The sequence below is a fragment of the Gymnoscopelus braueri genome (assembly GCF_963280865.1).
Source record: "Gymnoscopelus braueri genome assembly, chromosome: 8".
In the NCBI taxonomy this organism is placed as follows: Eukaryota; Metazoa; Chordata; class Actinopteri; order Myctophiformes; family Myctophidae; genus Gymnoscopelus; species Gymnoscopelus braueri.
In genome coordinates, this window is record NC_137609.1 from 41,981,282 (window position 1) to 42,004,456 (window position 23,175).

The following is a 23,175-nucleotide window of genomic DNA, read 5'->3' on the forward strand; positions in this document are numbered from 1 at the left end:
ATATTCTCGTATATGTAAAGTACCTTTTTAATTGATGTTTTATTTGTGTTTGTGAGTTTTTATTGAAATTATTTAGCACATGCTGATGCTGCACATGAAGCCAGAAAGATAATTATTCATGAGTTGTTGTAATATTGCTTGAATTCTTTAATTAAAATGCAAACAGACAAAATAAAGTGTTCATGGGCAACAATGACTCCTCTTGCAGCTACAGAGGTGAGGTCTTGTAGAGGTAGACATGACCAGGTATGTATCCCTCCTCGTGCTCTGACACGGCCCTCTCCCACTCCTGTTCCTCTGTGACCTCCACCGCCCTCCACAGCCCCTCTTCTTCCATCAGCCTCAGCTCACGCTCCAATGCAGCTTTGTACTCCACATTGTCCTGGTTAGCCCTGGTCGTCATGCACACATAGCCACCTAGTGGGGGACAGGTGCCACTGCGCTGAGTGCACTGACGCTATTAGGTTTACACTGACTGGCGATTTAGGTTATTAGTTGAGCCGCTGTGCACCTATTTTAATGGCTCTGTCTGTTTGTTTATTTGTTTATTTTCGGTACTATTGGCTAGGGAGGAACATAAACATATAAGTCAGTGAAAAGAGAAGTAGAGCTCACCTGGTTTGGCTGCCCTACAAAGATCTCTGACCGCACTAACGGGAACTTGGCCAAAACTCAGTGCTCCAACAATCACAACCACATCAAATGAACCTGCAGGAGGAAGTGACATGGACAATAGGTGGACAAACAGTGAGACAGTGAGACAGTGAGAGAGAGAGGACATTGATATAAAGTATATCAGCACAATGATCAGTTAAATATCAACAGTATAGCACTGAATTACCCCACTGGATAGGTAGTGGCTCTGTTCCCAGCATGCATTCTTTGAGGTCCTGGTAAAGGCCAGTGTGTTTGGCTTTCCCCAGCATAGACCTGCTGCCATCAACGCCCACGAAATATCTGAACCCATGGCTTTTCATCTGGACAACAGAGACACAACAAGTTATGTGCAAGTTAAAACCTCCAAAATAGAGGATTAGGGACTGGTACTGTAGCTGAGTGGGTAGATAGGCTGTCTGGGAATTGTAAGGTCACCGGTTTGCCCCACGTCCGCCCGTCTATGTATCGAAGAGTCCCTTAGCAAGACACTTGCTTTGTTAATGGCAGCCACTATTCCAGTACTAATAGTTAGGATGGGTAAATTCAGAAGACAAATGTGCAAATGTACTGTAGCAAATACCCCAACAACTAAAGGCGACACCATTATTATATCATTGGAGGTTAATGCAGTTTTGTATTTGAAATCTGAGAAATGCCAGAACAATAATAATGAAAACACTGATTTAAATCAAGATAAAGCCTAAGCAGATAGAATCTGATGAGGTGGGCACCCACCTACAGCCTCATCACAGTAATACTGATGTGGCAGCATAATAATGCAGTACAAAAACAACCAGATATGTCAACAAAAATAAGCATAGAATCATTTTGGATTTATTGTAATGCATATTAAGTGAGTCAGTGTTAGGTCCCTGCTGTTTTTCACACTGTCATAAATATAATGGTATTCCATTCTCAGTCCCCAGGCAAAGATGTTTTGTGTATTTCTGCATTATAGAAATATTCCCTGCATCAATGCTATGAATGTGTGGTGACTTATTCTCATTCAAATCATTTCTCTCTGTGTCTTGTGTCTGTACCTGAATGGCCACCAGCCCAGTACCACAGGCCACATCCAATACCACTGCTGCCTCGCGGTCACCATGGAAATGGGAAGAGATGTTGTTGGCTGCTAGATTCGGTGCCCGATATTCCAGGAGACCAACGTCCTGCACAGAGCAGTCACAACAAAGCACAAGTGTTTAATATACTGTACATGGACAAAAACGCCAAAACATCACTATGCAGCATCGTGTACGGAGGTCATGAATGAAGCTGATGGTGCAGATGAATGAGTAATGCTCAATTTATACTCTGGCAAGCAAAAGATACGATTAAATTATGCTTAAGCCAGATTGTATTGTTTAAATTTGTATTCGTTCTTGATCATGTTTTTGATCTTATTGTTTTTAATCTTGTTTAATATTGTGTTATTTTTCTTTTGTTGATCTCTTTTTTTATGTAAAGCACTTTGAGCTGCATTTGATGTCATGAAAGGTGCTATACAAATAAAGTTTATTATTATTATTAAGCCTGGCTTCTTAACATGTTAATTTAAATCTTTAATATATTATATATAAAAAATGTTTAGCAAGTTAACGTGGCTGATTAAATATATCCCCGTATTTGATACCCTGAAACAATACATGAATAATGTGGGTAGTAGTTACACTGATATGTCTACAGAGGGGGATAGCACATTCTACAATACATCTAGAAGTCAACAGAATGGCATGTCTGTTTTTATCAGCTCTGCGTCTGTCCAACGTCCAACTGTGAAGTTAATAAATGCTGTGATATTTCTTATCAGCAACCCCCTATTTCTACTGCATTACCTGATCATAGTTCTGGGCCCAACTGTTGTAGAAGGCCATCTTATCTCCCGTCCCCGTGTTCTTGTGAGCGGACAAAATCACATCCTTTACAATCTCAAATGTTCTACCGTCATCTGACATTTTAAAATCCACCTGTATAACGACATAGAGTAGTAGTGAGTTCCTGTATATGTTTTGATTATCTAACACAGTGTTCCCACTCTTTTCAATTAATAATTGTCTAAGACACTTTATATGACCATAATTTATTGTTATTTGTTATATGATGCTTATATCTAATAATACATTGTAGCATACGTCTTGGATTATTAAAGACCTTAGATCTAATGTGCTTTTTCACATAGCTTTTAACACATTGAATCAAAAGATGAAAATAGCCTCCTCTTTGAATTCCTCTATAATAATTTCCCTGGGCATTCAGTCATCATTCCCCAGCCATGGAAATCCACTGAGGTGACATGCTAGACGCCAAATGTGATGTTTGTCAATATTACATAATCAATCTAAAGTGTTGGATGTAGGTGTCAGTATTATACCTATATCCAAAGTTTCAGAATAAGAATTAGTTTAGGAAAAATATGTTCATGATCTATAATAAACTTAAATATACAGTAGGCTACATCAGTACAGTGCTCTCAGATACAGAATAATTAATGTACTGTATTTTCAGCAGTTCTGATGGTTGCCTATCACCTTATACTGCCGTGTACAGTAGCCTACATGGCATGTGAGGTAAACTGTACTGTAAACTGCACACATAATATGTGAGCAGTTTACAGTACAGTTTACCTCACATGGCATGTAGGCTACTGTACACGGCAGTATAAGGTGAGTGACCTCCCCAAGAGAAGTGCTGTGCAGGATTTATATCATTCAGTCCTGCCTGTCATCATCCGTCCACCACTTCCCAAGATAACCCCCATCCATGCAATATGAAATATATGGGTTGTTACGAACCTCTGACAATCACTGAAAGTGTAGGAAGCAAGTTCAAGGCAAACAAGTAGTTTTAGTTCACTGCCAGTGTTGCCAGATTTTGCGAGAGAAATAAGCAACTAGGTCTATGAAAACAAGCCCAAAATAAGTCACATGAGCACTTTAAACCTAAATGCATCGAATATTTGTGAAAAAAGTGACACATTTTGAATATTCTTTTAAACATTTCAACAACACAAATCTGGTATGGGGGTCCCCTGGCACACTTTCTTTTTCCGATGGGGGTCCGTGGACAAATACATATAGCCTAGACATTAGAAAGCACTTTAGAAACAAGCCCAAAAAAACACAACACTTTACAGAAAAACAAGCCCAAAGTCGCTTATAACAAGCAGACTTGTTTCTAAAGTGTAGTTCCTTATTTGGGCTTGTTACCTTTTTGATTGATTGATTGATTGATTGATTGATTGTTTGTTTGATTTAATACTTTATTAACAGTTTGTATAGACAAGCAAAGGGAAGTACAGTGCAATACAATGTCTGTTAAGAGGATTTTAAACCCAAGAAAGCACTATGGCTTGTTTCCATTGGGGTCCTGTACTCATACTAATGTTGTTTAAACCAGTGGTTAAACATTTTCATGTCAAGGACCCCCAAATTAAGTATTATAATTATACTTAGTATAACTAAGTATGTATTTGTCCACCCCCATCTGAAAATATTTTATGCCAGAAGATTTGTGTTTGTGTTTTCAAAAAATATTCCCAATTTTTCCAATTTTCTTCATGATGTTTTTGAAAATAGCAGATCAACAGGCTCACAGATCAACAAGCTCACAACGCGTCGGATTGCGACGCGTTGTGAGCTTGTAGATCGGCTATTTTCAAATAGCCAACGTAATACGTTTAAAGGGCGAAGGGCGCTTCTTTTGGGCTTGTTTCTCTCGCATTACCTGGCAACACTGTTGTGTTGGATTCCGTGACATGCGCACTGCGCCATAGTTAGACCTGTCCTGTTTAATGTTTTATTCTCAATGGTTTAATTTCCATGGACATTTATTTTTTCATAAGTACTGCTTTAAAACAGAAATGTCCATAAATAACAATCCAAACAATAACATCACATCTCATGAGTAGATGAACAAAAATTAAGAATAAAAGTGTGCTGCTGTTCTAGTCCTGAGACATGACCGTCATATCATGACAGTCATGGATGAACTTCAACCTGGTGTTTGCACTTTCTCTATTTACGGCCCGTACATCTACATAAACGTTCATATTTCGAATATAAAGTTCTTACCCTATGGCCACGGATGTTACAATTATGTACGGCTACTCAAAAGTATCCGTATCTTCCGTATTGTTCAATAAAAAGTATTTTAATCCGATCGGTGGCCATTTTCACATAGTTATAATGTGTCAGAGTGCAATACACCTCCCAACCGATAGGGTCGCGTAGTTGAAAGCATATGGCGAAAAAACGGGGAAAATGGCCACCGATCGGATTAAAATGCTTTTTATTGAACAATACGGAAGATACGGGTACTTCTGTGGGCCCGTACATAATTTTAACATCCGTGGCCATGGGGTAAGCACTTTATATTATAAATCTAAACGTGTATGTAGATGTAAATGTAGAAAGTACACCAGGTTGAAGTTCATCCATGACGGTCGTGACAGACGACCGTCGTGTGATCCATGGCTACTGCTGTTCATGTTCCCACCTGTAGAGTCAAAACAAAAGCTTCTGGAAAGTCCTGAAGGCTTAGCTACTCAGCTAGGCTAACTAACGCTATCAATACTACTAGCTATTGAGTCTTCAGTGTTTCTAGGGACAAACACATAACTACGAAGACGGGGGGAAACACTATTTGGATCCGATACGTAAACCATGGAGATTTATCCAAAGTTTCGCTCTTCCTACAACTGGTTTTGGTCTGTCTTCGTGGCATAATTGGGTAGTTAACGTTAGCTAGCTTAGCATTGGTGTCCCAACAATAAGAAATCAGCCCCAGCTCGGCTCATTGACTCACGGGGACGAGGAGGCCTGTTCTTCCCTGTTGGTGACTCTGGAAGGTAATGTTATTGTGGAGGTTGTTATTGCTTTTGATGGGTAAAGGTACAGGAACAAGTCAAACACAAGCTGCTCACAGACAGAGGCTCCTCAGACACAGACAGACATTGAGTGTCAGACAACAACAACAATTACAACATCCCAACTATACATCACTTCAACTATAACATCATAGCTAACATCATATCAACAATAAAATTCCAGCTAACATCACATCCACAATTACACCCCAGCTAACACACATCAACAATAACATTCTCAGCTAACACACATCAACTATAACATTCTCAGCTAACATCACATAAACTATAACATTCAGATACCATTGAGTGTCCAAATCTAAATACAGTGAAACAGATACATTTCACTGTATTTAGTGAAATTTACAGAGGGCTGACCATGTCCATGGCAACAGGACAATGTTGTTATGACTGAAATGTAGTTTTTCAAATTTTCAGGTGTCTTTATTTCTTTCACAGATTCATTCAACATGTCTATATTAGGATTAAAGAAGAAACAGCCAAAGACTTTCAAAGTCAAAGTGATCACCATGGATGCTGAAATGGAATTCAGCTGTGAGGTAGGCTACGCTTTGTGCATCCTATTGTACTGTAACTACTGGTCAGGGGTATGGCAGGCTAGACAAAATGGACAAACTAGAATACAATATCACAATATGTTTGACCAAATACCTCCACTATAGATATTGTGATGCTATTGTAAAGATGACTATACTGTATTTTAACTGCAGCGGGTTTCCCCCCAGGTTTACTGCTTGGGGTGGGGGGGGGTTACCAGGGTTGGCTGGATGCATTTGGGTCAAGTGTGAAGGGGTGTTTCTGTCAGTATTGACAGGATACATAACCTTTTTCACAATTGCCTGCCTGGTTAACTTGCTAATTCTGCTTTGTGAAATATAATTTGACCATCTCACATCTACAAACTATGCTACGAACTCTCCAAGTAGGCATAGCCTACATGACTATTGCCTACATCTCAAAATGATATCGTCCCCATAATAACACTACTGGGTTGTATGTAGTTATTTCTGGAATTACAGAATGTGGATTTTTGCTTTTCACAGTCTTGGGAAGATTCAATTTGATTCCCAAATGAAACAGAACTAGAAAAAGTGCTCCTCGGAGCACAGGTCTCCGCCAGGTCAGGTAAGTTATTGTGGCCTCCTGGTGGCGCTATAATAGGCCAATGTGAAAAGGGTGGCATGTCTTCCTCGGCCTAGTGGGAATGTGCGTGCAAATTTTCACGGAAATCGCACACCGCGTTCATGATTTCTGACATTTTGTTCAAAACGGACCAATCCTGCAAACTTTGGAAGTCAAACTTAGTCAATCAGGATGGAATATGAAATATCGGACAGATGCGTCTTGATCACATGACTATAGAGATACTGTGTACCGATTTGCGTGATGTTTGGATAAAATCTGAAGGATTAATATCCAAAAATGTATTTGACATAAGTCGGCCTCCTGGTGGCGCTGTAAAAAGCAGATGTGAAAAATGCAGTGCAGATGTTTTTCCTTGGCCTCTAGGGAGTAGGCGTGCAAAGTTTCACGCAGATCGGTGCAGTTATAGTAAAAAATGCAAATCGGCCTGTTTTAGCGCCACCATGAGGCTGATGTGAAAAGTTTTAAGTGCCATTTCTTCCTCGGCATAGTGGGAATGTGCGTGTGCAATTTTATGGAAATGGCAAGCTGCGTTCATGATTTGAGGCAGTTTGTTCAAAACCGACCAATCCTGCAAACTTTGGATGGTAACCTTAGCCAATGAGGATGGAATATGGGAAATCGGACAGATCAGGGTTGATCACATGACTATAGAGATACTGTGTACCGATTTGCATGAGGTTTGGTTAAAAACTGTAGGAGTAATGGGAAAAAATGGGTTTTGCACAAATCGGCCTCCTGGTGGCGCTATAACAGGCCCATGTGAAAAATTTGAGGCAGAGGTTCTGAATTGGCATCCAGGGAGTGTGTGTGCACAGTTTCGCAGCGACCGGGCCAACGGTGCCGGAGATTTGGTGCTAACACACAGACAGGACACACGGACACACGGACGGACACACGGACGGACACACGGACGGACACACGGACGGACGGACAGGGGCGAAAACATACTCTCTCGCCATGCCTTTCGGCCTGGCGGAGACAATAAAACGCTGGCTGGTAATGCAATTTTCTGAAAGCACATAAATTAATGAAAGAGTATGGTTTAGACCTGCTCTAAGTGCCTCTAAGTAACTTCTAATTGGCTGGACGTGACTTTTGGGGGGAGGGAAGGGGTAGGGAAAAGTGGGTAAAGGCAAATAATTGAACGGCTAGAACAGTCAAGTGAGTTCAGAAAATTACATCACTTTACTGTAATGCAGACTTTAATACCAGGAAAGGACAACGCTTATGCCATATCACTATATTACAATATTCTTAGATTAAAAAAAGAAAATCCTTTCTTTATCGCAGCTATATAGATATCCTATTTCCGGATGCATTAAAGTCATCTTTGTGTGTTGTTGAGAAGGTTTTACATGATATTTTTGGCTACTGTTAAGAACGGCGGAGGACTGGATGGTACCAGCTACTAGCAAAAAACACATGACCTCACCAACTTACTTGTGCTCATTCTCCATTCCTCTCAGGTGAAATGGAAAGGGAAAGATTTGTTTGATCTAGTGTGTCGCACAGTTGGTTTGAGGGAGACCTGGTTCTTTGGCCTCAGATACACCGTAAAGGACACTTATGCTTGGCTGAAACAAGAGAAACGGGTGAGTGAAACAGAATGAATTACCTTTTTTCCCTGAAAGATATTACAGCTATTATGGCAGACTTCACCGGAATGCCATTTCCATTGTTAGCACAGGTAAATGTATTATGTATTGGAACTGGGCATTGATTCACTGCACTGAGACATCTTGTCTTCCAAAACATTTGGCTGCACAGGCGGCAGGGTAGTAGCCAGTAGAGAGGCAGCCCTCTAACAGGAGGACTTGGATTCATGTCCTGTTTCTGCCCTGCTGAAGTGCACTTGAGCAATGTGTTGAATCCATAATTCTTGTATGCCCACATTCTCCTGTAGTGTGAGGGCTGCACAGCCATTATCTTAAGATAACAATTTTAATTTTAACAAGTTTCGGCTATCCAGCCTTCATCAGTTTGTGATTATTGTAAATATCTAACGTATTTCGAATTGAAGCAATCATGAAAAAAGTATTTCATGAACAAAAACTCCCACACACTGCTCTTGCTCAGCAGCATCAGTTTTTATTCAAATTGACAGACGTTTTGGTCCCTCTGGAGTCTGGACCTTCAATTTGACCGAAACGTCTGTCAATTTGAATACAAACTGATGCTGCTGAGCAACAGCAGTGTGCAGGATATTTTGTTCATGAAATACTTTTTTCATGATTGCTTCAGTTGTCACTGTCCAACGCACCTGCATATGAACGAAGTGGATGTGCGAATATTTCCTTTGCATATGATATTAAGAATTGAAATCCTGTAATGTGACAGGAACAATGATGGAATATTGAGCAATAGCCAATGAGAGTGAGTTCACAGGAAAGCTTCTAGTACTTGTCTGTCATTCACCTTGTCAAAACCGACATTTAAATATGGAAATTATGTCAGGTAACTTCCTCTTGTTCATTATTTCACTAGGTTTCACTAGCTCCATTAAGAACCTCTCACTCCGCTATACAGCTTTGAGATGAGGTTCTATGTCGAGGTCTCCCAGAATCGGTAGAACGTCCGCAAAGGCTCCGCTGTTACCCTTTTATCTACATCGTATCCAAAAACTAATGGTAGATTCCAAAGCGCACGGATGTTTAAGGTTTGGTTGGGCACAAAATATTTTAAGTTGGTGCACGAAATAACCGTTTAAATTGCTTATTTAGTCAACCTGTGGCCATGTTTTCCCATTGTAGCCGAACCGGGAGCAGTACTGGCACCGGACGTTGGGGGGTTTTCCGGGTTGAATGGGAAACATGGCCACAGGCTGACTAAATAAGCGATTTAAACGGTTATTTCGTGCCCCAACCAAACCTTAAACATCCGTGCGCTTTGGAATCTACCATTCGTTTTTGGATTCGATGTAGATAAAAGGGTAAACAGCGGAGCCTTTGCGGACGTTCTACCGATTCTGGGAGACCTCGACATAGAACCTCATCTCGGAGCTGTATAGCGGAGTGAGAGGTTCTTAATGGAGCTAGGTTTCACATCCATTAAAACATGTCAGCCGATTGCACAATCTTTCATAATGATCATTCATGTTGAGATTAATGTCAAGTCCAAATAAAAATAAATTAACCACAGTTAAAGCAATCATAGTTTTTGAACAAAACTGAGCCTTTTGTTCTCCGTCCGTGAAGTGAATAGAAATGAGGGATAAAGAAGGTAAATCTATATCCAACATTTAAAAAAAGTTTCAGATTTGAAAATACTCTGTTGTGCACCCAGCATAACAAGTTCCATGCTGCCCAATGGCTGACTGCAGTGCTCTGACCTCCATATTAGAGCATGGTCTGTGAAGAGAAACTGCCCACAGGGAATGAATTGAAAAAAAATCAATGTGCTCTTGTCTGATGTTGCTTTCTTCTATTTGGTCATTAAGGTGTTGGATCAAGAGGTTCCAAAGGACTCACCCATAACATTTCATTTCCTCGCAAAGTTCTTCCCAGAGAAAGTCGAAGAGGAATTGGTCCAGGAAATAACTCAGCACCTCTTTTTCCTTCAGGTGAGTTAGCTTAGGTAGCCCACCACCTGAATATCATATGGTACCATACCATTAGTGGAGCACCTGTTCATGTGACATGTGTCTTTTAAACTCTTTTTAGGTGAAGAAGCAGATATTAGATGAAGAGATATTCTGTTCCCCCGAAGCCTCTGTTCTGCTTGCATCGTATGCTGTTCAAGCAAAGGTAACAAAGTTCCAAAGCAATTTCAGCTTTATTCAGACTTTTTCCGCACTTTCAGTACAGCATATCAATAATGCATTACTGTCCTACTGGTGCCTTATGATATTTTATGCATGTATTGAACTTAGAAGTTTGATGATGTTTTGCTCTCAATTCTCATTCACTATCCCTCGTTCACTGCCATTCTCACATAGTATGGGGACTATGACCCAAACTTCCACAAGCGAGGCTTTTTGGCTCAAGATGAGCTTCTACCAAAAAGCGTAAGTATAAACAACTATGTTTTTCAATCCTTTCTGTGACCGTATTAAAATATACATTTGTTCTGTCGGATACCAATCATTTTTACATTGGTATCATAATAAAAACCCATTTATATAAACTCCATCTGTGGAGTATATATACACACACGCACACACAGACACACTCAGATACACATAATCACTAAAATAACTGCCATTTACCAAATCAGATAGCTGGTCCTCTGTACAACACTAATTTGTGCATTTGCTTGGTTGTGCATGTGTCTTCTGTAACATTCTGTTCTTCTGCGTTTGTACCTCAGGTTCTGATGCAGTATCAAATGACAGCCGACATGTGGGAGGAGAAGATCACAGCATGGTATGCTGAGCACAGAGGCATCGCCAGGTAAGACAGGTGCAGACAGACAGTACAGTATGGCTGTTAACCACTTAAACCCTATATACTTTGTTGGCCGAGGTCCTCCAGGGGTCTTTTTTTTCCCTCTACACCAAATCTCTTCACTGAAAACAGCAGCTCTACAAGGCAAGGTAGATCTGCTATTTTTGCTGAATGCTCGCCTATTATGACACGCCCAGGCCAGAATAGGGATGCTAGGGTTCAAGTGGTTAAATAAGGACGAGTAAACTGATAACATAAGGCATAACAATCCTAGCTTCAGTGGTTTGAACTCAGTGAATATTATACTCTATTTTTGGCTGATGTGCCATTATGTCTGATTGGTGTTGTGAGTGGCTGAGCGTGTGCAATATGTCCTTGATCAGTGCCCCTCCCCCCAATACAGGGATGAGGCAGAGATGGATTACCTGAAGATTGCCCAAGACCTGGAGATGTATGGGGTCAGCTACTTTGCCATCACTGTGAGTGAACTGAAGAAGTGGAACGATCAGTTAACCACTTAAGCCCTATTTTCAAAAAATGTTCAACATTTTCCCAAATTATTTTGAAAATGAACAATCTACTTTTGCCAATAATGACATGCCCAAAATGGGGACACCAGGGTTAAAGTGGTTACGCTTCTGATGGTCATTCTTTGTTTGTCCCCAATAATGTTGACCAGCAAAACAAGAGGGATACAGACCTATTACTGGGAGTGGATGCCCAGGGTCTCCACATCTACAGCCCCAACAACAAACTCAGCCCCAACAAGTCATTTCCGTGGAGCGGCATTCGCAATATCTCTTACAGCGAGAAGGAGGTAAGTGCAGGCCAGGCTATAGGTAATGAATGTTGAAACGCACAGTGGTTGCATCTCCATACATAGACACTCTTATCCTGAGCCATTTAGAATGAAAGTAGGCTTTCAGTGGCTGGCTGGAAGGTCACTTTGACTGATCACATGGCTGCTGAAAGTAATACATTGGTAATGGTGTGATCTCTGTTAAAATGTCCACCCAGGGATCAATAATGGTTTATCTTATCTTAAAAAGAAACCATTCTCAGTCCACCCTAAAATGTAGGGTACCTGGGGTCTCAGCCTGTTAGTGCACAGACTATAAATGCTCCTGCTCACCGCAAGGACCCAGGTTCGAATCCGGCCCACCCCCGTCTTGTCTCGCATGTGTCTTCTGTGTTTTGTGTGTATAGCTCCGTGGCCAGGTCCAGGATTTATAGTAGAATAGTAGAATACTTTGATTGTCAATGGCCATGATGACAGTAATCATGTGTCAGCAGTGCAAAAGAGCTTAACAGAATTATTCTCACCTTGCAGTTCACAATAAAACCTCTGGACAAGAAGAAAGATGTCTTCAAATTCTACTCATCCCAACTGCGGGTCAACAAACTGGTAAGTCCTTACCAGGTTACGCATCCAGCGTAACCATTGAGCTTGATGCGGCTACAAAAAACTAATTGATCCCACAATGCACTCACTGCATTCATGTCTACTAGATTCTGCAGCTGTGCATCGGCAACCATGACCTGTTCATGAGGAGGAGGAAGGTGGACTCCATTGAGGTGCAGCAGATGAAGGCTCAGGCCAAGGAGGAGAAAGCCCGTAAAAAGGTAAGCTTTTTCAAAACATTAACATTTTTGCTCTTATCTTCCATTTTGTCCCAAGGTTAAATGCAGAGCCGTAGGAAGCCATTCCCAGTTGGGGGGGATATATTTGTACCGGCCCACGTTCGGGACATGCGCGTGCGTAGCGCGCGCAAAAAAATCAATTCGGGTCGGTTCGGGTGTCTTTGTGCATTTTACAGGTCGGTTCTGGAGTGTGCAACAATGTTATAGCACGCAGCACAGCACGTACATACACGCACACACACAGGCAGCGGCCGCGGGGTCCTAGTGCCGGCCTCATTTGAGGCTTTTTTTCCCTCCTCTTTTTCCCCGTGGCCTCGCGGCCCAAATACCGGTTCGCGGCCCACGGGGACGAATCCCCCCCGTCCCCCCCCTTTCCTACGGCCCTGGTTAAATGCCATGGTTAAATAACATGCACCGGTAGATGAACGGTTCAACATAAACCACATGCAGTTATTAATAGCAATGTCCCATGTTCGATTCTGACTAGAAAGATGTCTTTCCGTCTCTACTCAACTTTATTTGTATGGACCTTAACACATTAACTGCCAAGACCGTAGTCCTACGGGCCGTTAAATCCAACTGTTAAGTGCCGAGACCGTAGCCCTACGGGCTGCGGTCTTTTCGCGCATGCGCGGTCCGGGTGCACTTTCGGAATTTTTTTGATCCACTTCCGTTTCCGGTTTGATGACAGGAAATAGAATTATTTGGGATCCGGTTTTCACGATCACGCCCGCCCTCGTTCTACAGACGAAACTGAAACTCAATTCTCTTCCTGTAGTTTTTTCTCCTCGCATTTCACTGTTTAACGTAATCCGCTCTAACTCAAACATGGATGCCCCGTTTGACACGTGGTTTTCACTGGGAGATACAGGGAGATCGCGCGGATGTAAACAGACTGTGTAGCGCTCAATCTTAAGGATTTTAACAAGATCTATGGCGACATGAAAAAAACAAAAAAACAACAAAAACACCTTGGCACTGGTGAGTACATTATGAGATTAGCCCTTGGCAGTGGATGTGTTAATCACTAAGGGGCCTTACAGGCACACATTTATAAAAGGCAACAAACAATATCGCCTGTCCTAACACCCTCTCTCAAACGAAAAAATAAAATCTTAAAAATGTGGGTTAATTATATACAAAGCGATCATCATTATCCATTTTACAATCACTTGTTTGTAGACCGACCAGAATAAGGGAACGTTTAGAAAATAGCTTATGTACATGCTCACAACGTGATGCATCGCGATGCGTTGAGCTTGTAGATCTGCTATGAATTTGTTTTAGAAAAATGTTAAAATCTTCGAAGAATCTCGCCTAAAATGTCATGCCCAAAAATGGACGTCAGGGTTAAATGGACCACGTTTTGGGAGCTCTCCATTCTTTTTTGGGAGTCCATTCTTTTGAGAGTGTACAGTACATAGGTAAATACCGTGGTTGATGAGTGTGTTAATGCCCCCTCTAGGTGGAGCGCCAGATCCTGGCGAGGGAGAAGCAGATGAGGGAGGAAGCAGAACGAGCCAAGGAGGAGATGGAGAGAAGGCTGTTCCAGTTGCAGGACGAGGCGCGACTGGCCAACGAGGCGCTGGTGAGGACAACAATTTCCCCTTCCACACCGCGTAGCGAACAGACGCTGTCATACAAATTAAGTCACCTTTTGTTTTGCGGCCGCTGATTATTACTGTTTCCAAACAAAAATGAGAAAAAGCATTGGGGTCTGTCGGTCTGACCATGAGGTGACTGTGGACAGACTGGACACACACCAAAAGTAAATGTTTATTCTATGTATTATTTACCCCACTGTTAGAGCAGTGATTCTCGATCTTTTTAAGTTCAAGGACCCTCTGTTTGACATTATTAGACCACAGACCCCCATTTGATATGATGGACCCATAAGATGGGTCCATTTGGTTTAATTTGTACACCAGAGTTACAGACCCGCAAGGGTCCATTTGACTCCTAGTCCTAACTATCAAACATTTTGCTCAAGGGACCCCCTTGAACCTCCTTAAGGACCCCTGGGGGTCCCCGGACCTCATGTTGAGAACCAGTAGTGTAGACTAGTAACCACAAGTTCCTATTCAACCTGCAAAACATCAAACATCAAGTTGCTGCATGTGCAGGTGTTTTTTTTTTCAGCCCAAGGGCTACTTATAATGGTCCTGAACATTAAGCAAAAACAGTAAATTGCAACCACACATCACAATAAATAAAATCCCACATACCAAAACATTCCAGTCTTTTGCAGCTGGCTGATTTGAACTCTATCCTGTATCCATATGCTCAACTGCTACAATATAGTATATATATAGTAGTAGTTTTGTCTGTGTTTAATTCCAACACGTTTGACTCAATACTCTTAAATTAACTTGTGTCTGCTCTTATAGAATATCTAATTACTAGGCCTGGGCGGTAGCGTGGCGGTCCAGGCACCCTAGGCTGCAATGCTAGCCTGACAGCGTGTCGCGGGTTCGACTCCCGTTCCCGACGATCTTTCCTGCGTGCCACCCCCCCCATTTCCTGTCAGCCTACTTTCCCTATCCCGCTCTAAATAAAGGCATAACAATCTTTAAAAAAAACGAATATATAATTACTAGTGCATCCGTTGCCAGCTCATACTTGGAGGCCAGTCTATGACGACAGTCATGTATGGTGCATGTCCATATATGGTCAAAAAGTGATATTGCATGTATTTCAACCAGTCAGCAAAGCCAATTGAGAGAGAGACACAGACTGACTAGAGAGACACAGACTGACTAGAGAGACACAGACAGATGTGGGGATTTATAGATATAGACAGTAGAAGATAGATATACTGCCCCTATAAAACCAAAGAGCCTTAATGAAAGAGCAATAAAATGGGGATAAAATGCCAGGAGTTTGGCTGGCACACTATACGTCGTGTAGATTATATGTCATTTACTGACATTTGTGGGTGTGGTTTTTGCTGATGTGAAATCTAACTCCTAATCTTGCATTGACATTCACAAAGGTTAGCTCCCGCAGTTGGTTCTTATTAGGCAATGTATGTCAAGATACCATAAAGATATTACTTTATCCATCTCAGAGAGAAACTATAGTGTGGAATTAGGGATTTAAATGTCCCGATCTCTCCTCTCCAGCTGCGGTCGGAGGAGACGGCTGACCTCCTGGCGGAGAAGGCCCAGATTGCGGAGGAGGAGGCCAAGCTGCTGGCCCACAAAGCAGCCGATTCCGAACAGGAAAGACAGAGGCTGGAGGTCACCGCCATGAAAACCAAGGAGGAGAAGAGGCTGATGGAGCAGAAGATGAGGGAGGCAGAGCAGCTGGCTGTCAAGCTGGTGGAGCAGTCGGAGAGGAGGTGGGCTCAGCTCCAGAGAACAAATAGATCTGTTTGCATAGTGATTGAATGTGAAGCACTTTGAGCTGCATCTCATGTTATGAAAGTCTTTTGCCCACCTTACAGATGTAAGGTGGGCAAAAGATTCATGATGGGAGAGAGACAGGAGATCTTGTACATGCTGTCTCATAATTTAAAATTCCCTTCCCCATGTCCCCCCCTTGGTGTCGTTTAAATCATTACATTACAATAGTGTGGTTAATCATTAGAACCCTAACGCTTTTCAAGGTTAGACTTCAAAAGGACATTAACCAAACAAAAAACAAGATTTTTGTGGTAGCGGGTCTTTAAATAGCGAGGTGTAATCAGCTGTGGGTGGAAACAGAAGATACGGTATGGGAAGTAAGGGAGGGGAACATGTATAATGACCTTGTATTCTTGACATGTATGGCCCCAAATAATTCATAGCATTAATAAATATTGAGCAACTGCATAACCTATTTATTGGCTAAGATTAATAGCTTGTTTTTGTTTACAAATAAGCTATGATAGTGGCACAGTGCTTTTCTTTTCTCAATTTCTCCCCCATGCCTGTCTGCTCCCAGCTGCCCTCAGAGATGCAGGCAGAAGTACCAAGACCGGTCCCTGCTCCCAAAATACTGTGATAGATCATGTTGTTTAGCTGTTTATTTACAAATGATACAGTAGTTAAAAACTTTTATATTCGTTACCTCCATACAGCAACTTGTTCGTGTCCATTTCAAGTGGTGTCTGGTGTGTGACTAGTCCAGTGGTAGCCGGCTGTGTCCGCTCTGCCAAGCTCTTTGCCTGGGCATAGGGGGGGGGGGGGGGGCAGGCAGGGAGAGAATGTTTCTCCCTGCCTGGCGGGTTGATGTTTCCACAGATGGAGTTAATATAAATGAGGTCGGGACATTGTGTAAATATTCAGTAAAATGCAATAATAATCTAATTGGACCACAACTCAATCAAAAAGTATTTTTAATTCGTTTTCCCCCTTTGTGTGAAATACAATGACCTGATCTACCTAAAACAAAAATACCCCTTTGTGATTTTTGGGGCAGATACTGCATTTATCTCAAGTGAAGCACATGAAATAAATGCTAAAAGAAATAGTGAAAATAGCAGTATAGACATTTGTTTTGTGGCCAAAAGCCTAGAAACCTGTTTTATGTACGCATGTGCATTTTATTTAGAATTAACAGGCATCTCAGGATTGTGTTGACCACCTGCGTCTTCATCAGGCCCTGCAGTTGCATTATTGGTGAAACTATTGCTGAAGACCATAGCATTATAATATCGCTTCTGCTTGTGTTGTGAGCTTCGGCTGGGTGTTTGTTTATTGTGCTTTCTCAATGAGTTGCTATCCGTAAAGAAAGAACACATTGTGTATGCATGTTAATAATAATAATGTTAATACATTTGATTTATAATGCACATTCGGAACAAACTGGCCAAAATATACAAATCGTGTGGCCAGGGCCATCAGGCAATGGGTTGTCACGCCCTGGTTGTAGTGAGTGGCCTTACTTTGCATACACAACAGATGACTTCTCTATAAAAATTGTGTTGGCATTGTGTAAACAAACCAACGATACCATCAATTCAAATACAGCATATTTGTGAATGTAGTTAACCGTTGAATGGCTGTGTTCTTTCTTTATGGCTCCAGGACCAAGGAGGCAGACCACCTGAAGCAGGACCTTACCGAGGCCAAGGATGCCGAGCGTAGAGCCAAACAGAAGCTACTGGAGATCACCAAGACCACATATCCGGTACGCCTGACTGCTGGATGCTCCATTTCAAGATAACCAAATATTGCACTGGTAGTAGATGTTGTAGACATACTTTTGTGTGATCATTGTGTGGCATGATTCTGACGGCACTTCTTTTTAGCTGTTATAAGTCAAACAGTGTGGTGGAGTATTTCAAAGCTACTCTTTTATTTGTACAGCACATTGTATGCCAGATAAATAAATAAATACACTTCACATAAAAAAAATAATCTAATATTGTACAAAGTGTAGCCACCACCCACCCACATAACAAACCATATAAACCCCACCTATCCACAATGCAAATGATAGAATGTTTAGGACTCCCATCCCCCTTTTCTCTTGTCTCCCCCCCTCCAAGGATATACCCGTAATTTCCGGACTATAAGGCGCACCTGAATATAAGCCGCACCAGCCAAATTTAGGGAAAAAAACAAATGTGTGCAATATACAAGCCGCACTGGACTATTAAGCCGCAGGTGTAAAATCCATAGATTTAGAAGGTCCCCTAGTGGCCGTTAGCTGTAAAAATCCATAGATTAGCCGCAGCGCTGTACAGGCCGCAGGGTTCAAAGCATGGGGAAAAAGTAGCGGCTTATAGTCCGGAAATTACGGTACTAAATACACCTTCACCATAATTAGATCTTACTCTAGGTCAGTGCTTCTCAAACCTTTTAATTTCAAGAACCCCCATAATTCTGAGAGTGTACAAATAGGGGTCCATTTGCTTCCATTTGTATACTCTCTAAGGGTGCATTTAGAACCACCCTCTAGGAACCATGGTGGTCCCAGGACCCCACTTTGAGAACCACTGCTCTAGGTGCAGTTAGGAGACCAGAGCTGGTGTGATGTAACCCACTTATGTGTGACTTATCTAACTACTTTGGCTGCGTTTCAGCTCATAGCGGCCTACTCCTCAGCACCCCCTCCTCCTCCCCCAGATGCGGGAGACTTTGCCTATGAGTCTGCGTCCATGCGCATGGACTTCAAGGACTCTGACATGAAGAGACTGTCCATGGAGATAGAGAGAGAGAGGTTAGACCAGACCTTATCCTCTTTGTGGTCACTCTGTCTTTCCTTATTTTATCACATTGCTTTACCCATTGTCGTCACGCATTTATATCTCCTTTCTTACGTCTCTCTCCTTTTACTCTTATGTTCATCCTTACCTCCCTCCCCTCCTCTAAATCTCTCATTGCTTTAATACAAATGTTTCTCTCTTTTCGCTTTCACCTTAAAATTCCATTCCTCCCCTGTTGCTCCACTTGCTCTCATTTTCTTTCTTTATTTTTACCTTCCTACGTTCGTTCCTTCCGACCTTTCGTCCTTCCATCCTTCTTTCCATCATTGCTTCCTTCCTTCCCTCCCTCCCTCCCTCCCTTCCCTTGGCTGTCCTAGGCTGGAGTACATGGAGAAGAGTAAACATCTGCAGGACCAGTTGAAGGAGCTGAAAACAGAGATAGAGTCTCTGAAGTTGGAGGAACAGCAGCAGCAGCAGGCCTCGCTCTACAGTCTCCGTGGAGAGGCCCGGGGATACGTCCCTGAGCCCCTCTATGCGCCTCACAGCAATGTAAGCCCACACTCATGTCTGGAGATTTTATAAGTTATTACTTGAAAAAAAAAAATGTGTTGAGCCCCAAATTCAGCAGGAGCTTTCACCTTGTCCACACAGTCCTTTTACTCTGTGTTTAAGTGGAAATATTGGCTCCTACTGTACCTGTTGGTGTACTTCTATAATTTAGGCCTACTCTTTGAGGATTTTACATAAATTATTGATATACACCATGGAAAGAGCCATACTAGTGGTGCTGACTTTTAGCTAAGGACCGATGAGGAACCTTATGATGTTATCATATAGGCCTACAGTATGGTTTGTAATTGTCTCCGCCGTAGGTGGAGAATATGTTTTCGCTTCGTCCCGCCGTGTGTGAGCAAACATTGTTAGCCAAGCTAACATTGGTCAAGCTCCACGTGACACGTGTCAATATGTTGACACAAATGCCTTTGATTGGCTAGAGGGACGCATGATGAAATAGAATCCTATAAATAGGTGTGTCACTTCAAAATGCCTCTACTTTTTGAAGTGAGGTAAGACAGGATCAATCAGTCTTGATTGGAACAGTACCTTCCAGTCCAAATCACCCGTCCGTGCGTGTGTGTGTCCCTTTGAGAACACCTAACATTGGTCAAGCAAAGGCGCAGAAGGCCAAAGCTAAGAAAGCATACTCATCTACAACAGTAACACAGAAGAGGACTATAGAGTTGAATTGATCCCACAACAACAAGGCCGAAGTCTGTAACAATTGGCCACCTTGATCAAATACATTATGTAGCACTAGAGAAAACTGACATAGATCGCACACACCAATCAACTGCTGAAACTGTTCAAGACAACAATGAAGATGAAGAAGACAGACAAGAAACCAGTCAATTACGACCACTCCCATATGACACATTGCTTCAAGAAGAACATTCTTTAGATGCAAACACTACATATTCAGTCGCCCCTGCAGAACACCAAAAACCACGCACATTCTACCAACAGTACCTTGCAGTACAAATCACCCGTCCGTGCGTGTGTGTGTTCCTCTGAGAACACCTAACATTGGTCAGTTTTACGTGACATCACAATATGTAATATAAATATATAAATAGGAGGCTGAGATCACACAATGTAACTAACTCCCATTATGCAAACTAAAGAAGCAGCAAATGAGCATCTGAAACCTGATGAAGACGCAAAGGCGCAGAAGGCCAAGGTCTGCTGGCGGAGACTTGTGCTCCGAGGAGCACATTTTCTAGTTAATTTGTTTTATTGCTATTATATTTAATACTGCACAGCAGTTATTGGCTTTTCAAATAGTATAGTGGGGTAAAGAAATATTGAATATAAACAATCATTTTGTATTTATTACGCTGATTTTCGAATTCTTGTGCAACATAATAATGACGATGAACAAAAGGGTTTTCAATGTACTGCCTAACTCCCAAATGGTGTGGACTGCAGACTTGCAAAGAAAAGAATTCCAAGGCTTTGATGAAAAAATAAATAGGATTTATTTTGAGCAAGGCAACAAATTATGACCAACGCGTATCGACCTTGAAGGTCTTCATCAGGGTCTGTCTAACATTATTGCTTTTTTCTCTTTTTATAATAATAAATAGTACAGAATGCACTGCACTGCCTTTGTTATCTCTGTTCGTTTTGTGCTCACTTTCATCCCTGTCGTTTATCTGTGCTGGGATTTCTCGGACCAGTGATCTTCCATTCCGTCTCCAACCAGGACCTGCAGCACCTCATCCCTGCAGCTCTTTCCACTGTGTTTTCCTCATTCAAATAGCTAATCCACTGATACCGTCTTCTGTTTTGTTTACAGCGGAACTCTGCGTACATGTCTCAGATGGCCTTCTTTGAAGAAGTTTGAGCCAGCCCCCACCCCACAGAGTGAAACGGAGAGACAAGAGAGACTCTGGCTGTTGTGACTTATTGCTTTTTGCTATCAAGACAGGCATCCACATATGCTTGAGACTTTAATTGTTTACCTGGCGAAAGGAAACGCATGATACACACCAATACACATGTTTATGGCGTGCTGTGGAAAGACTTCTCATCCATCCTTAATGACACCATGCCTCAAACGACCATCAAGTTAGGTTGTTCACGAAAGGCTATCACACTAGGTTGCACTTCCTGCTACACTACAAGACTTTATTTTTTATTATGTGTTATGAACACAATGTATATGTGCCAGGCATCTAACACTACTTCAGGACCTAGTGCTGAAAATGGGCGTGTGAATGAATTTTGAATTTTGTGCCAGTGTTTTTGTAGTTTTAAGGGATATTGAGTCATGAGTTGAATACGATTTACTTCTGACTGGAGCCTTGGGAGATGCATCCATTCTCTCAGGTACAGGCGTCATGTCTTATATCTGTCACAATCAGCCCTAGACACGGTTTCTGCAAAGTATATAGGGCTTAAGTGGTTAAATGTATTGCAGATCTGCACAACGTATTTTAAAGTCACATATCCATAGAACAAAAAAAATTGTCACTTGTCAAAACAAAACCCTCAAAATTTAAATCATCCATTCAAACAGATGTGCAGAAACCCTAGAGGTCATATAAATGTGTAATATTCAGTATTCATTGTTATTTTTTATCTTTTGTTTAAATGAACTTGTCTTTGCGAATGCTTGGTAGCCTACACAGGACTACCTTTACTGAGAGACAAGCGTGTTCCTCCACCATTTCTTGTGCTTCATCGTGTCATAATGCATGACAGAGATGCAGTATCTTACTCCAAGGCCCAGCTTATGCCATTTCAAGTGTTTTCTGTTTTGTTTTGTATTGTAGACTGATGATGTGCCTTAAATGTAGATTTTTTTCAAGATCAATAGGTTTCATGTTACATACTGACATTGAATTTGATGTCATTTTTGCTCCTGTGCCTTATAAAAATCTCTGGAGTTTGTGAATGTGGGTAGGTGTACCAGCTGTTTGTCATTTGCCGGAGCAATTGTTGCAAACCGGATTTTCCCAAAAATATGAGACGATCAGAGTAGCGTTTTATTTATAGCATCAAACCGTCTATTAGTCTCTTTTTTACCCACCCTCATGGCCTTCTCAGGGTTAGTATTGGAACTGATGAGATCTGGTAGATTCTGCTACTCAATAGTCACACACGATAGATATTCTTCATATTGCCTCCAGCTTACCATAACATTGTTTGGGATCCCCATGAAATTAAGACTGGCTTCTTAACCTTATCAAACTAGCTCATGTGTGCATTGCTGCTTTATTTCAGTTGAAGGCATGGTTACATGCAGTGTGATTAAACTGCCAGGTCACACACAAGATTTAAATGAACCATTACACTTTTCCTTTTATTAGAACTGTCCAAAATGTTCATTTACTCTGATATAGCTTCCAAAACATTACAAGACTTTACCATTTAGGTGTTACTGTGTGTCAGTATGGACAGCTTCTGTACAGTTAACACAGACACACCTATACCTACTGTAGATGAGACACACCCACAATTAACGTTACTACCTTCAGGCAGCTGTGTTTACCTGTCAAAAGGTTCAATTGAATTAATCAAAAGGTGGGTTATTGATTTGTCATAGCATAGGCACCCTGAACCATATTTCTTTATTGCTCATATCTTTGGCAAAGGGAAGAGATTGAGGCAATGTTTTCGTATTACAGTTGAAAGTTTCCGAGACTATGGTAAAGTATTCAGTTACTTTGCAGTGACCTAGACATGTGATTGAACTAATCAAGAGCTGACTAATGACAAGTAATTGGGGTCAATAATTCAATTTTGGCTGTCATTCCATCATGGTCTGG

At 41.6% G+C, this 23,175-nt stretch overlaps 2 protein-coding genes across 3 annotated transcripts; one reads left to right on the top strand and one right to left on the bottom strand.

The window, feature by feature from the left end:
- Positions 1–168: 168 nt before the first annotated feature.
- On the bottom strand, positions 169–5,599 carry mettl27 (methyltransferase like 27). 2 transcript variants are annotated; one of them, XM_080434586.1, is made up of 6 exons: positions 5,461–5,599; positions 2,493–2,624; positions 1,698–1,826; positions 842–977; positions 616–708; positions 169–417 (listed from the first exon to the last, which is right to left on the bottom strand). In XM_080434586.1, the coding sequence occupies exons 2-6, from the start codon at positions 2,610–2,612 to the stop codon at positions 209–211; spliced, it is 687 nt and encodes a 228-aa protein (XP_080290712.1). In that variant the 5' UTR covers positions 2,613–2,624; positions 5,461–5,599; the 3' UTR covers positions 169–208. The 2 variants fall into 2 exon arrangements, with proteins under 2 accessions (XP_080290712.1, XP_080290713.1); XM_080434587.1 differs by lacking the exon at positions 5,461–5,599 and adding an exon at positions 3,450–3,505.
- Positions 5,173–22,306, top strand: nf2b (NF2, moesin-ezrin-radixin like (MERLIN) tumor suppressor b). Its single transcript, XM_080434585.1, has 17 exons — positions 5,173–5,503; positions 5,981–6,081; positions 8,155–8,280; positions 10,125–10,247; positions 10,348–10,431; positions 10,623–10,691; positions 10,994–11,076; positions 11,474–11,549; positions 11,750–11,887; positions 12,401–12,475; positions 12,580–12,693; positions 14,177–14,299; positions 15,834–16,051; positions 17,721–17,823; positions 18,722–18,858; positions 19,222–19,393; positions 21,201–22,306. Exons 2-17 carry the CDS (start codon positions 5,992–5,994, stop codon positions 21,246–21,248), a joined length of 1,779 nt encoding a protein of 592 aa, XP_080290711.1. The 5' UTR covers positions 5,173–5,503; positions 5,981–5,991; the 3' UTR covers positions 21,249–22,306.
- Positions 22,307–23,175: the final 869 nt, after the last annotated feature.